This window comes from Equus caballus, chromosome 25 (assembly GCF_041296265.1).
Source record: "Equus caballus isolate H_3958 breed thoroughbred chromosome 25, TB-T2T, whole genome shotgun sequence".
NCBI classification, from domain to species: Eukaryota; Metazoa; Chordata; class Mammalia; order Perissodactyla; family Equidae; genus Equus; species Equus caballus.
In genome coordinates, this window is record NC_091708.1 from 27,572,414 (window position 1) to 27,585,127 (window position 12,714).

The 12,714-nt window shown below is 54.3% G+C and overlaps 1 protein-coding gene and 1 long non-coding RNA gene across 5 annotated transcripts in view; one reads left to right on the top strand and one right to left on the bottom strand.

Moving 5' to 3' along the window:
• Positions 1-1,471: 1,471 nt before the first annotated feature.
• On the bottom strand, positions 1,472-9,106 carry LOC111770579 (uncharacterized). Its single transcript, XR_002803849.2, has 3 exons — positions 8,950-9,106; positions 7,934-8,437; positions 1,472-1,678 (listed from the first exon to the last, which is right to left on the bottom strand). It is a non-coding gene; the product is annotated as an uncharacterized lncRNA (long non-coding RNA).
• TMEM268 (transmembrane protein 268) overlaps positions 3,683-12,714 on the top strand; it is a 28,745-nt gene continuing 19,713 nt past the window's right edge. Inside the window, exons 1-3 of one of the 4 annotated variants that reach the window (XM_070251224.1) lie at positions 3,683-3,983; positions 6,058-6,180; positions 10,731-10,919. In XM_070251224.1, coding sequence (XP_070107325.1) covers positions 10,811-10,919 — 109 coding nt within the window. In that variant the 5' untranslated portion in view covers positions 3,683-3,983; positions 6,058-6,180; positions 10,731-10,810. The other 3 variants (XM_023628738.2, XM_023628739.2, XM_001487977.6) reach the window with 3 other exon arrangements.

Here is a 12,714-nt window from a genome sequence, read left to right on the forward strand (position 1 = left end):
GTCTCTTGCCTGTTCCTCTTCATCCTCCCGAGGATTTGCTCTTGGATTTCTGTACGTTCATTCCCTTGTTGAGACCATCTCCATTGCATGCCTTTAGGTACCATCTATATTGAAGACTCAAATTTATATGTCCAGCTTATCTCGTCTCAACTCTAGAGTTCTCAGATTGCTTATTTGATATTTTGATTTGGCTGTCTGGTAAACAGTCTCCATCTTAACACGTGCCAAACTATACCCAGTTTTGTTAGGGCTTTTTCTCTTGGTATTGCTAAGTGTACCTCTGCTTGCTGCAAATACCGATTCCCCAAACTGGAGGACCAGGAAGAAGAAACGCCTGCATTCACTGGTTTAGTTAGTATCTTTAGCTTGGTTGCCACCAGTCTTTCTGTCCTGGATTAATAGGGTTGCACTTTTATGACTGCTTGACTGTTAATTTCCAGCCAAACAGCTGAATGTTGCTAAAGTCACGGAAGTAACAGGGAAGTATTTCAAAAAATCACCATCTGAAAATTAAAGAGCTTGGTGACCTGGGAGGGAGGAACCTAAATGGTTTGAAGGGTGAATTGAAAGTGAGTGAGTGGAGAAACCCTGGGCTGTGAAGGGAAAGAAAGAGCCGTGGTGGTGGCTGATGGAGGACGTGGTTGAGGGAGGTGATGACATGTGGGCTGGTGGGGAAGGGAATAGAGGGAGCGAGACGAAGTCGCTGGGTGGAGTGAGATGCCCGAGGCTTCTGGAGGCCCCGAGATCCAGGGCCCAGGTGGAGGGCTTAGTCCTGTGGCTCTCCACCTTGACTGGAACCCGAGTGGGTACGCAGGCCCCTCCCCGGCCAGTTAAATCAATCTCGGGGGTTGCCTTTGGGAAGTCTAGGGGGCGGGCCTTCCCTTGTGGCCCGTGTGAGAAATTAGGATCTGTTTCCTTGACCGCTGAGGTAGGTACGTTGGTTCGGATCTGGAATGAACTCCAGAATACACATGTGCAGATCCAGGTGTGTGGTTTTTTCCCCCCACCTGAGTACAAAAAAGGATCTACACATGCCTATCCTTCTCTAGGCGGAGTATATCCGGGTATCCGGAAGGTAGAAGAAACCGGTGGCCATGGTGATTCCCTCTGAGAAATGGTTTGGGCTGCGATGGAGGGTTTCTGTTTGTACACAGTCTATAGGGGTGTTGACCAGTGTCCCTGACCGCTACCCACTAGGTGCCAGTCGTACCCCTTCAGCTGTGACCACCCAAGATGCCTCCAGACATTTCATTGTCAGATGTCCCCCTATCAGTTGAGACCCAGTTGCACTTCCACAGCAGCAACAGAATTATTAAAAATAAAGCACCAAGCATGATGCCTGGAACATGGTAGGCTCAGTAAATGTTTCCTCATTTTCTAAAATTTGCCTCTCCTTTTCTCATCGTAATCACCCTCGAGTACGAGTCTAATAATCGCTGTACTGGGCAGGATAGGGTAGGCTCCGAGACTTCAGGGCTTAATACAACAAAGGTTTATTTCTTAATAATCGTCGATACAGGTTGGGTAACTCCAGGGCAAGCTGTTCTCCACGCAGTGACTCAGCGACTCAGATGACTTCCACTGTGTGGCTCTTACATCTCAGCACACGGCTTCCACGATTGCAGAGGCAGGGGAGGAAAAGTTGGCAAACAGGCACCAGCTGTTACACGCTTCAGTCCTGAAACATGTGACACTTGTTCTCATCCCTTTGACCTGCAATGGGTCACATGAGCCAATCTGACCGCAAGAGAGGCTATGAAATAGGGGAAACCTACGGATATCTGGAGAGTAAAAATCTCTGCTACAATTGCTAACAGCTTTCTCGATGCCAGGTAGTATTCCAAGAACAACTCCATTTATATTAACTAATCCTCATAGCGTCTCTACTTATGGGATAGGAGGTGGTGAGGTTAAGATCCCAGCCCGAGGGTGTGCAGTGGAAGAGCCAAGATTCAGACTGGCTGCCTGCCTTAGCCTCTGTGCTTAACCACTGTGCCTGTGCTTGGTACGAAGCATACTGCACCCCTTTCATGTGTCTCACCTACGTGATTCTTCTCCCTTTACACATCCCAGATCCTGGACTGAATGCTCCTCTGGGCAACTTCATGTCCTGTCAACTCGTCTGGAGAGAAGGATGCCCCCAATATTGCCCCTTACACGCACAGAAACTGCCCATTCCATTTAGTGCCAAAGCTCAGACCTGCTCAACTTCTTGGAGAGAAGGTACAAAACAGCTTACAGTGAGGCAGATCTTGTGTAACGTCTTACACAAATTCCCTGAAGATTGAACCACTTCCACTTTATGGGGGGAAGAAAGCCCCGATGTTCTGAGAGGTGAAGCAGCTTGTCGGAGGCCATACATTGAATCTGCGTGCTTCTAGCCAGGGAGGCCCATTACGTGCCAGGTTCTTTGTGTAAACGTACACGGCCCTGCAGGTCAGGCAGTGCAACCCCACTTCCGTGGATGGGAAAGCTGAGCCCGTGGCTAATATTCCGCCTTTCTCGGCACTCTTGGCCTCTCCTCTGCACAAGAAGAGCCATGGGACCAGAAGTCAATGAAAGCTGTTAGCAGGAAAGGACCTGCTCTGGTGACTCTTCATGCCCCTCATTTTTCACCCTTTTTTCTCTCCTTCAGGGACAAATCTGGTAGATCTTAGAGTGTTTTCCTCCTGTCAGCCAATCTCCCATCACTCGAGTGGCTCTGAAATTACTGAAAAAGCTCCCGCACAGGCAGGCGGGACACATTTTGTTCCCCTGCTCCTCTTCAGGTAGGCAGGTCGTAAGAGCCAGGAGAGGCACATCCTTTATTGAAAGATCTGGGCAGTGATTCAGGGAGAGGAAGCTGCCAGATCGTGTCAACATCTATCTTCTCTGGCTTTTAAAACATTGCGAATGACGCTGACTGGCTCCTGGGTCAAGTGTGAATTCAAGGCCATACACAGCTCACTGTGTTGTGGGGGGGCAGGAAAGGGGGATGACTGATGGGGATCAGTGGGCTTCGAGGGCCTGGGGGCACTCAACTCCTTTTTTTCCTACTTGAAAACAGCCTGCAAAGGGGAGAGTGGCCGCATTCTAGAACAGATGGCAGCAGCTGAAGATAAGATTAGGAGAGAAGCGAGGCTGGTTGTTCCGAGGGAGCATGAGTGGGTTATTAAAGACCGGCCGGTTGAGCTTGCTGGTTTAAAGCTCGATTACCTTCAACTGCCCTTCCTTCCCGTCCCCAGCCAGATGGGAGTTCTCCGTCTTCGGGCCCTACCCCATTTTATTCCTGTTGTACCCGTCTGTGGTTGTGTACACAGCGTAGCAACAGATCCCCGACCCCTCAGGGGGATCGGTGGCCTTACTGCCAGGAATTCAGAGTATTTCTTCGGGTTTTGACCCAATTTCCTGATAAACAGCATGTGACTTGTCTTACTGCCCGCACATTCCTGACAAGGACAGCTGTGCCTTCAGTCCCCAGCTCTCATGAGCGTGTCTCGTAGTGGAGCACTCACTGCACGATGTGACTTCCAGGATTTGGACGCAGTGTCACGGAGCCGTTAGCAGTGGAGCGTGCTGCGGGAGCTGCTTTTGGGAACACCTTTTGAGTGGCAAACCACTCTCGAATGAGTGGCAAAGCCTGGATTGGAACCCCGGCCCACCTGACTTCCCAGCCCGAATTGCTGTCTGATTTACTTCAGTTTGCTCAGGCCGTGGCGTCGCTTCAAACAGTATGTTTCTGAAAGAGAAAGTCAGTGAACCTGTAACCGGCAGGCTGGTTCCAAAACACAGGACCTATTTTTACTCTTTGCTTTTCACTGACTCATCCAGTGGTTCTGAGGCTCTCCCCAGACCGTCTGCTGCCACCCTTGAAGATTCTGCCCAGCTGGGAGGAAGTTCCGTCCCTCTTCCTTCATCCAGGTTGCCAGACAGTTGGCAGCCAGCCCTCAGGCACGGGTCTGCAGCCCTTGCAAACACAAGAGGACAGATGGCGCGAATGCGGAGTAAGGGGGGGCTCTGGCTGGGGTTTGTGGCTATTTGGATTTATCTGTAGTTGAGGCCCTGATGATTTCATCATAGCTCTTCATTCCCTAATTCAGATGCTATGACACACACAGAGGGCAGGGTGCTGGGGGCCAGCTATGAGCATGGGCAGAAACAGCCCCATGCCCCAAAGGTCAGCTCTCTCTTTGGGAGTGGGGACATTGAACAATGACCATACCGTGTGCTAGTGTGCTAGGTGTGGCCGTAGGTTAAGCAAGGGTCACTAGGAGAATGGGGCCTGGCCTGGGCGCAGGACAGGAAGGGGCTCCCAGAAGAAGGGCCCTTTCAGCTGGGACCTGAGATGAGGTGGTGAGGTGGGGATGGGGTTTGGGGGTTACTTGCCGATGGAGAAGGATGGCAACCACTGAGAACTGGAAGTGAGAGCACGGGGTGTAGGAGGAACTGAGAGATGTTCTGCATTCCTGGAGCTTCTGCCTTTTAGAGGTTGGAGGAGCGTGGGTAAAGATCAGTACAGAACAGGCTGGAGGTGGGCAGGGGCGTGGGCCCACTATATACAGCCTTGTGAGTCCATCAAGACGGCACTCCTCAAGTCTGCTTTCCAGGGTCTTTGCTAGACATGACTCCCCCTTTACTGGACTTTATTCACCTGTCTCCATTCGACGCGGAGGCCCGCTCCCTCACGCCACAGGGCCAGGCCTTGCCACGGGCTGTAGTTTCAGAGATGCAAAAGGCATGTTGCCTTGCTGCCCAAGAGTGCCACTCACTTGTGCTGAGCACTTTCTGCCAGGCACCTCATCACCTCGTTTCATTCTCAGTCTCTCAGTTGAGCAGGTTTGCTATCATTCCTTTATAAAGGAGGGATGGAGGCACAGAGACGTGAGGCGACTTGTGCAAGGTCACCTGCTGTAAGCGGCGGAGCCTGGTCAGCCGGTTCCAAGGGCCCACGTCTTCTTGCCTCCCTGGCCAAGGAGTTGGATGTGTCAATACCTAAGTTCGTGCTGGAGTGACCAGCAGAGAGAACGCAGAGTGAAGGCAGCCTGGCAGAAAGGGCAGGGGTATGCTATCGGGCTTCCCGGAGCAAGGAGGCCTTGCCCAAGAGCAGGGTTTATATAGACACTGCCCCGGCCACACGTCTGTCCCAGGATCCCTTTCAGTATCCTATGAGCAGTTAGTAAAGCTCCAACATCTCACAGGCCTCTTGCTCCCATGCCCCCAAATCGTGTTTTGGGGAATTAGGCAAACTACTTAGGGATCCTGTGTGTCTTGCTTAGTGCTGTCCAGTACAACGCCTGGCACTTAGCAGGCGCCGAATGTCCATCTGTGGATGAATAAATGAATGAACCTCACTTTTAGTGTCCTACAGCCTGGATCCTCACTTGCCTGGTGAATGAGGGCGCCTGGGCCTTATCTGTCACTGCTCAGTTCCTCAATCACTGCTCACTGGCCCCGAGCATGCCACCCCCGCCTCTGGCCCAGCAAGCTGCCAGCTAAGTCCTGTGGTCTGAGAGGCCCCTAGCACTTTGGCAATACCTGCTGAAATTAGAAATGCATCCACAATCTGACTCAGCAAGTCCACTGGTAGCAACGCAGGCTGTGGCATGTACACAGGCAGCACTGTGGCCACCATACAGGCAAGGCCTGTGAGCAAGAGTGGGAACCCCCTCTGTGTCCCCACTGGGGAGGGGCACAGGAAAGAAAGACTTTTCTTACAATGCATGGAGGTTTAGCAGTAAGGCAGGGTGGAGTCTACTGGCATCATGTGACCACCAAGCAACTTGGTGGAATCAAACAGCAGGGTCCCCAGCAGAATAGAATAGGTTCCCTTTTGTATCAATACCCACGTGTGCACATCCATCCGTATGTGCTCCATGGAAAAATAAACAAGGTTAGCGCCTTCCTCAGGGGAGGGGTCCTTTTCACTGCAGATGCCTCTGAAATCCTGAGTGATGGTGGTGGGGGTGGTAGCCAGCATCCAGCGGGCAGTTATGCTATCTGGCACTTGTGACCACGTCACACGTTATCTCATTAAAGCTTTACATTATCCCATGACACGGTACAATCTGTTTTTTACAGAAAACTAAGGCACAGAGAGGTGAAATACTTGACCAAAGATGACCTACAAATCGGAGGGAGAGCTGGCCGAGAGCTCAGGCGGCCTGATCGCCACACCGATGCGCTTCCCAAGACGGTGCCCATGTAATTTTTCCTTAAAAAGCAAGTCCCTGAGAAATTTCTGGTCCCCAACATTGCCCCATCCACCGGATCCCGTGACTGTGTTGGGCGGGGACTGGACCTCGGAGGCAAGCCTGTGCTCTCAGGACGGGGAGACCGGGGCTGGGGGGCGGGACCCTTGTCCCCGGCGGGGGCGCAGGCGCCCCAGGACCGCTGCACGTGGCGGCCGAGCGCACAGGCGCTGCCCCGCGGCCCCGGGGGCTGCCCGGCTGACGAAAGGCGGCTCCCAGCCCGGCTCCGGCGCGGCCCCGGGAGAACCTTCCCTCCGGGCCTCGAGGCCAGCTTCCCGGGCGGCTCCTCCCGGTGGGGTGAGCGCGCGCCCCGGGGGCGGGCCCGGGAGGGCGGGGCGCGGCGGGCGGCGCGGAGGGGCCGAGGGACGGCGGGCGGCGGGGCCGAGGGGCCGAGGCCGGACCTTCCGCGTCCCCGGGCGGCGGCGGCGCGGCCGGGTGAGTGTGCGTGGGTCCGGGACGCGCGCCCGAGTGTCTGCGCGCGGGCTCAGCCGGCCCGGCTCCCAGGCGCCGCATCCCGGCCTGGGGTGGGCGCCGCGGGCCGCACCAGGGTGCTGCCGTGCGCCCGGGTCCCCTTCCCCGCGGGTCGTGCGTGGGAGCCGCTCGGGCCGCTGCTGCTGTGAGCCCGTGGCTGGGGGCCGGGGGCCGGGGCCCGGGTGGGGGTGGGGTGATTTCTGGGGTCAAGGAGACGCCGAGGCAGCAGACCCGGGACAAGACTCGAGGGCAGCGCCTGGGACAAGACACCGCTGCCCAAGGCCAGGTGTGGAGGGACCTCCCCGGCCCCAAGGGGCCCGCTTCCGTTCTGGCGCCGTCCGGCCCGGCTCCTTGACCCTGGATAGTTCACTTTCGTTTCTGGGTCTTAATTTCCTCATCTGTAAAGTGGAGTGCTTGGACCCATTGTCTCCAAGGCGTTTTCACCCCGGCACTTCTGGGACAGCCCCCCTTAGGGACCCCTGGTGGGACTTTCCATTTTAACAAAAACAAAACCTGACTTGTGAAAACTGTAAGGTCTTTCTCTCTCTCCCTCTTTACCCCCTGCACAAATCTCAGTGGGGGACCTGGGTTCTGGGGAGACGGGGCCCTCAGCGTCTACTGAAGTGGGGACCCTGGCTCGGCGGAAGGTACGGCTGTCTTCCCTTGCGGGGGCTCGGCGTGGCTTAAGAAGGTGGATAATCGGGAGTTCTGGGTAAATGCAGACTCCGCAGAGGGAACTAGGGACACAGAGTGGATGACTGGTTAGTTTCGGGTGCCTCAGGGCTGTGCTTACTCCACGCCCCCCTCTTCTCGCCTTTATTCACGCCTGTCCTGGCCTCTGCTCTGTCCCTCTCCCTCGTTGGCAGCCCCTTCTCCCACTTCCACCTTTCCCAGGCCTTTCCCCCACCCCAAGGTACTGCTCCCTCCCTCTGACTATCTTGTTGGGTCATTGTCTGTTTCTTCTTTCTCTTTCTCTGTGGTCATCCTTCCCACCAGGTGGTAATCCCCAGCCCAGAGGGCTGAACAGGGATTTAAGATTTTATTTCTGGTTTTATAGTCGAGAAAGCACAGGGCCTGGCACCCAGTGGTTCTTAGGAAATGTCTGTGGGGTAAAAGTGGTGACCCCTGTATTCCTTGGTCATTCCTATTTGCCGAGTGCCGCTCAGAGGAATTTACACGAATGAACTTTTTAAGCCTCGAAACAACCTAAAGCTCCCATTATTATCCCCACTTACATGTGAAGAAACTGAGGCAGAGAGCGGTAACTTGCTCCAGGTCACACAGGTGGGAAGTGGCAAGACTGTGCAGGTAACTTTCAGCCATGACACGAAATAGCCTTCAGGTGGATGAATGAATTCTCCTGATGCAGACGCTGTGGGAGGCTAATTGGGCCAACTGGGGTGCCGGGATTTCTTCTGGAAGACAGTGCCTAATTGTGGGATTTTGCCACCAATGGACTCTTCCATGCAGACTGGGCAGCTCCAGCTTGTGGGTGGTCCCTCCTGCCTGGAGAAGGGAGGATGGGCTCCTGGGTCCCACGGGCCTTTCTGGGGCTCCAGTCTGGCTCCCTGGGCTGCAGGCTCCCAGCTCTGATGTCCCTGCGTTCCTTGTCTGGATGATGGATCTGAGGATTCTGTTTACCTCGTGGGCCTGGCAGGTGCTCAGAGGAGGCAGGAAAGGGCTTAGATGATTGCTGGGGGCCGGGCAGACATCCTTGGGCTATTGTTGTTTTCATGCCCCTTGGGGGTACAAGATAAGAGGAAGGAAGTAAGGTGACACGATTGCCTGGTAAATGCTCAGCAGTATTTGGGAGTGGCCGCACGTGGGCCAGGACCTGGCTAGGTGAGGGGGATTTGGTCCCTGCCCTCCCGGAGCACAGCATCTCAGATGCGGACTGGAATTTCTTGCTGGGTCCCCGCTGGGAGATGCAGTCTTTCCTGACCCACTGTGGTTTTTTTTGAAGGTGGTGTAAGGAACAGGCTCCGAGACAGCCAGACCTGGGACCTGGGCTCAGGGACAGGACTCTGGAGCCAGATGGCCTGGGTTCACCTCCTAGCCACTCCACCTTGGACGGGTCCCCTCACATCTTTGACCCTCAGTTTTTTCTCCTGGGAGGAAAGGGGTCTGTTCGGTGGCCGGGGTACCAGACATCACGCTCCTGTCTCACCGTTATCCCTGCAGCAGCTATGCCAGTCGCCCACCCTGAACCCATTTTACAGATAAGGACAGCAAGGCTCGGGGAGTTAAGTACCTTGACTGCAAATGTCACCCGGCTTGTGAGTGGCCCAGCGAGGATTCAGGTTCAGGTTCTTTGGTGCTAAAGTCCTTGCTCTTTTCATGATTTTTGTTGCTTTCTGGCCTCAGAGCCTGGTGTGGGGTCGGTGTTGGTGAAAGGCCCATTTTTGTATGTTCTTGGTTGGTGGGGGGGTGCTTAAAGTAAGGCTGGCTCCAGGTGCATCCTGTCTGCTCGTGCGCACCGGGCCCCCCACTTAGGACGGCTCCCCGCTTGGTTTAACGCTCTGCTGTCGCCATCTAGAAATTCCTCACCATTTTTGAACAAGGGCCCCCACCTTTTCATTTTGTGCTGGGCCCCACAAATTACGTAGCTGGTCCTTTGTCAAGGACCAAGAGTAACAGAAGGTGGTGAGGGCGTGTGAGTCAGGCTCCCCCCTTTAGGGGACCTGAGGGTAGGTGGTCAGCCCTCAGGCCAGCTCTGAATCAAGCAGATGTGTGCCGACTGCACACTTGCTGTCTTCACCAGCATTCAGAACCATGGCAGCGTAAGATGACTCCAGTAGACTCTTCAACAAGGTGGTTGGCAGGGCTGGTGTGTCACCCAGGGACTTAGGCATGATTTTCCTTGGTGGGGGGTGATTCTGAGGGCCCCAGGGGGACACATAACAGAGGTTAAGTGTGCAGGTTCCAGCTGGAGTGGGTGGCACCAGAGACTCCGTTTCGGCATCGAGACAATACCCATGAAGGGCATTTCTGCTTTTGCTGACCAAAGTGGGTAAGGGACATGCCTGCTGTGCTGTCACTGACCCAGCTCCCAAGACTTTAGAAGCCTTTCTGAGGTCTTTTAGAGGCTACCGCCAGGAAGATGCGTTGCTCCCCTCATCCTCCTTTTTCTTTTCTCCTTATGGATAACAGGAACTGTCTCACGGACAGTATTTCCATTTTTGCTTTGGCCACCTGGAAGCTCAAAACCAAATTCTTGGCTCAGGCACGGCAACTGTGTCAAACCTCAAAACAGCAGCGATAAGGGCTAGTGTTTATGGGATGTGTCCTTTGTTCCAGATGCTGTGGTCTGTCCTTGGCAGGTTTCTTCCCATCGATTCTTTGCAGCAACCCTGTGGGGAAGGTACCATTATTTGAATACAGGGAAGCTGGAGCTCTTTGAGGTTAAACCACTTGCCCACGTTTAGATAACTAGTCGGTCATGGAACTGATGATGCTTAAACGGGTTAGTCTGACCCTGGAGTCCATGTTCTTGAACATAGCCCTCCACCACCTCTGCTAGGGACCTCATTGTCTGAGTATCTGGTTATTTTTATTCTTCATGGGTCATTTTTTTTTTTTGTTAATTTATGTGTCCCACCATCTTGATGGTTTTCATTGCTATTTTGCAATGTCTCGGGGGAAGTTCTTTGAGACCCTTTGTATGACGAAGGCTCCTCATGCTCAATATACGTGTCCTGTGGCTGGTCGCCTGTAAGGGATCGGCAGTCCTGGATGCCCGGGGGTGGGGCCTGGCCAGCTCGTGAGTTCTCCGTGTGTGGGTCCCTGGATGTGTCTGAGCTGGAGAAGGCCCAAGACCAGAAAGGGCGTTCTCAGCCGAGGCCTTGGGGGATCTGAGTTCCTCCTCCTCACTCCCGCTGCCAATGTTGCTCAGCAGGATTGGAAAGACCAAAGTCTCTGGGAAGATGCCAGTGGCTCTCCCTGGCCCTGTGATGACCTCAGCCTTAGACGGCCCAGGGAGCCTGGCGTGCCCGGCCCCCGTCCTGAAGCTCTTTCTCGTGCTGTTTTCCAAAGGCGAGCGAGGCTGAGCCGACTGCTCCAGAATGAGCCACAGCTCTGAGAAGAGGAAGTAGAAACCCAGCTGGCTCTCCGTTATGGCTTGTGAACCGCAGATGGAGCCCGGTGGGGCGGCAGGCCCCGTGCCACCCTCCTCCCCCAGCTGGAGCGCCCTGCCCGGGGGGAGCCCTCCCGGCTGGGGGCAAGGTAAGGTCATAACCCTTCATTTCCTCCCCTCCTTCTCCCCCGAGGATGCTGAGCTGGACTCAGCTAGTATGACTGAGACGAGGGGAGTGGAGGGGCACAGAAGGGCCTTGACGTAAGGGTGGGCATTTTGAGATATGTTTCCAGGCCAGTTTCTGGACTTTCCACTCTTTCTCTCTGTCACCAGCTCCTTAGATCAAGCCACCATCACACTCTGCTTGGATCTCTGGTGTAGCTTCCTAGCTGATCCCCTCGCCTCCTCACCTCTTCCCTCCATTCTCTACGTGGCATCCAGAGAGATCTTTTTAAAATGCACAACCAGCCATGTCACTTTCTGCTTCAGAGTTTCCCACTGGGCTTAGCGTGAAGATCTATCATTCACGGCTTGGAAGGCCTGCCTTATGGGCTCCTGCTGCCCCCGTTCTCAGTTCCTGCCATGCCATCCTGCCTCAGGGCCTTTGCATCTGCTGTTCCTTCTGCTTGTGTTGCTCTTTCTCTGCTTCCTTTCCCCTGCTTAATTTCCATCCTCCCTTCAGAGCGCCGTTCACATAGCCCTTCCATGGGGAATCCTCTCCCGATGGCCCGGCCAAAGTCAGGACCCTCTGATATATTCCTTCTCCTCATAGCACTTGTCACGGTCTAGGATTAACTAAATACCTGTGGAACAAAGGGTTGAGTGTCCGGCTTCCCCACTGGAATGTAAGCTCCATGAGGGCAGCACTCTGTGTTGTCCCGTTCATCCCTGGGTCTACAGTCCCTAGCACAGGCCTTGGCCCAGGGTCGGTGCTCCATAAGTATTTTCTTGAATGAATGAATGAATGAGTGGCTGGTTGTGGGAAGGGGAGACAGCATTCTGAACTGTAGGAGCCACAGAAATGGGGCTGGTTCCTTCCATGGTCTGCAACTTGACGACTTCAAACGAGTTTCTTTTATCATTGCTGTTATTAGGAAAGCAATTTACACACACACACACACACACGCACGCAGGGCAGTAGAATGAAATGGAAGGAAATAATATGCCTTCAGAACTTTGAAGACATTGCTCCAGCAGTTTTTGGCAAGCCAGTTCTTGCTCTTTTATAGGAAATTGCTCTCCCCTACACACAGACACACACACACACAAACACACACACACACACTTCTTTGGTAGCTTTTCAGATCATTCTTCCTGGCCTGGGTGTAAAAACAAGTATTTCTAAGTGGAGGGCTAGCTGTTCTCACTTTAATGAACAGAGAGATCATGGCCAAGACTCCAGGGACTTGTGGTTCGCAAGGCAGACAGAGACGCGGGGAAATGTCTTTGCGTGGCTGGGCAGGTGCCTTCCTCTGTACGTGAGGAGCCAGGCGGGGAGGCGGTGCAGACCCCCGGCCTGGAGTCCAGAGCCCCGTGGGCTTCCCTCCCGGGCTGTGACCGTCAGTCAGAGGCCCGGGGCCTGGCTGCCCGCCCTGGAGCGCTCGCTGCCTGTTCTCCCTGCTTTCACTTCCCCTGGTAACCCCGGCCGAGTTCTTGTTCGCCTTTCAGAGGCTCCGCTTCCCTTTCGGTGATCGTGGTGTCTAGCTTTGCGGGCTCTCCGAGGGTGAATTGAAATCTGGACTGTGGGGCCTGAGCCCCAGGCCATCCATAGAAGTCGAATTTTATAGTTTTGTCTTTTCACATTTTTTTTTTTGTGAAGCCACCGTACATCCTTTCTAGAACCAGGTGGCTGAGGGTAAAAACAAGTCCAGCGACATCACTGTTGCTTTATTGTAACTTTTGAGTTCTGACAAGCTTGCTTTTAAGTATGGCAACACTAGCGGC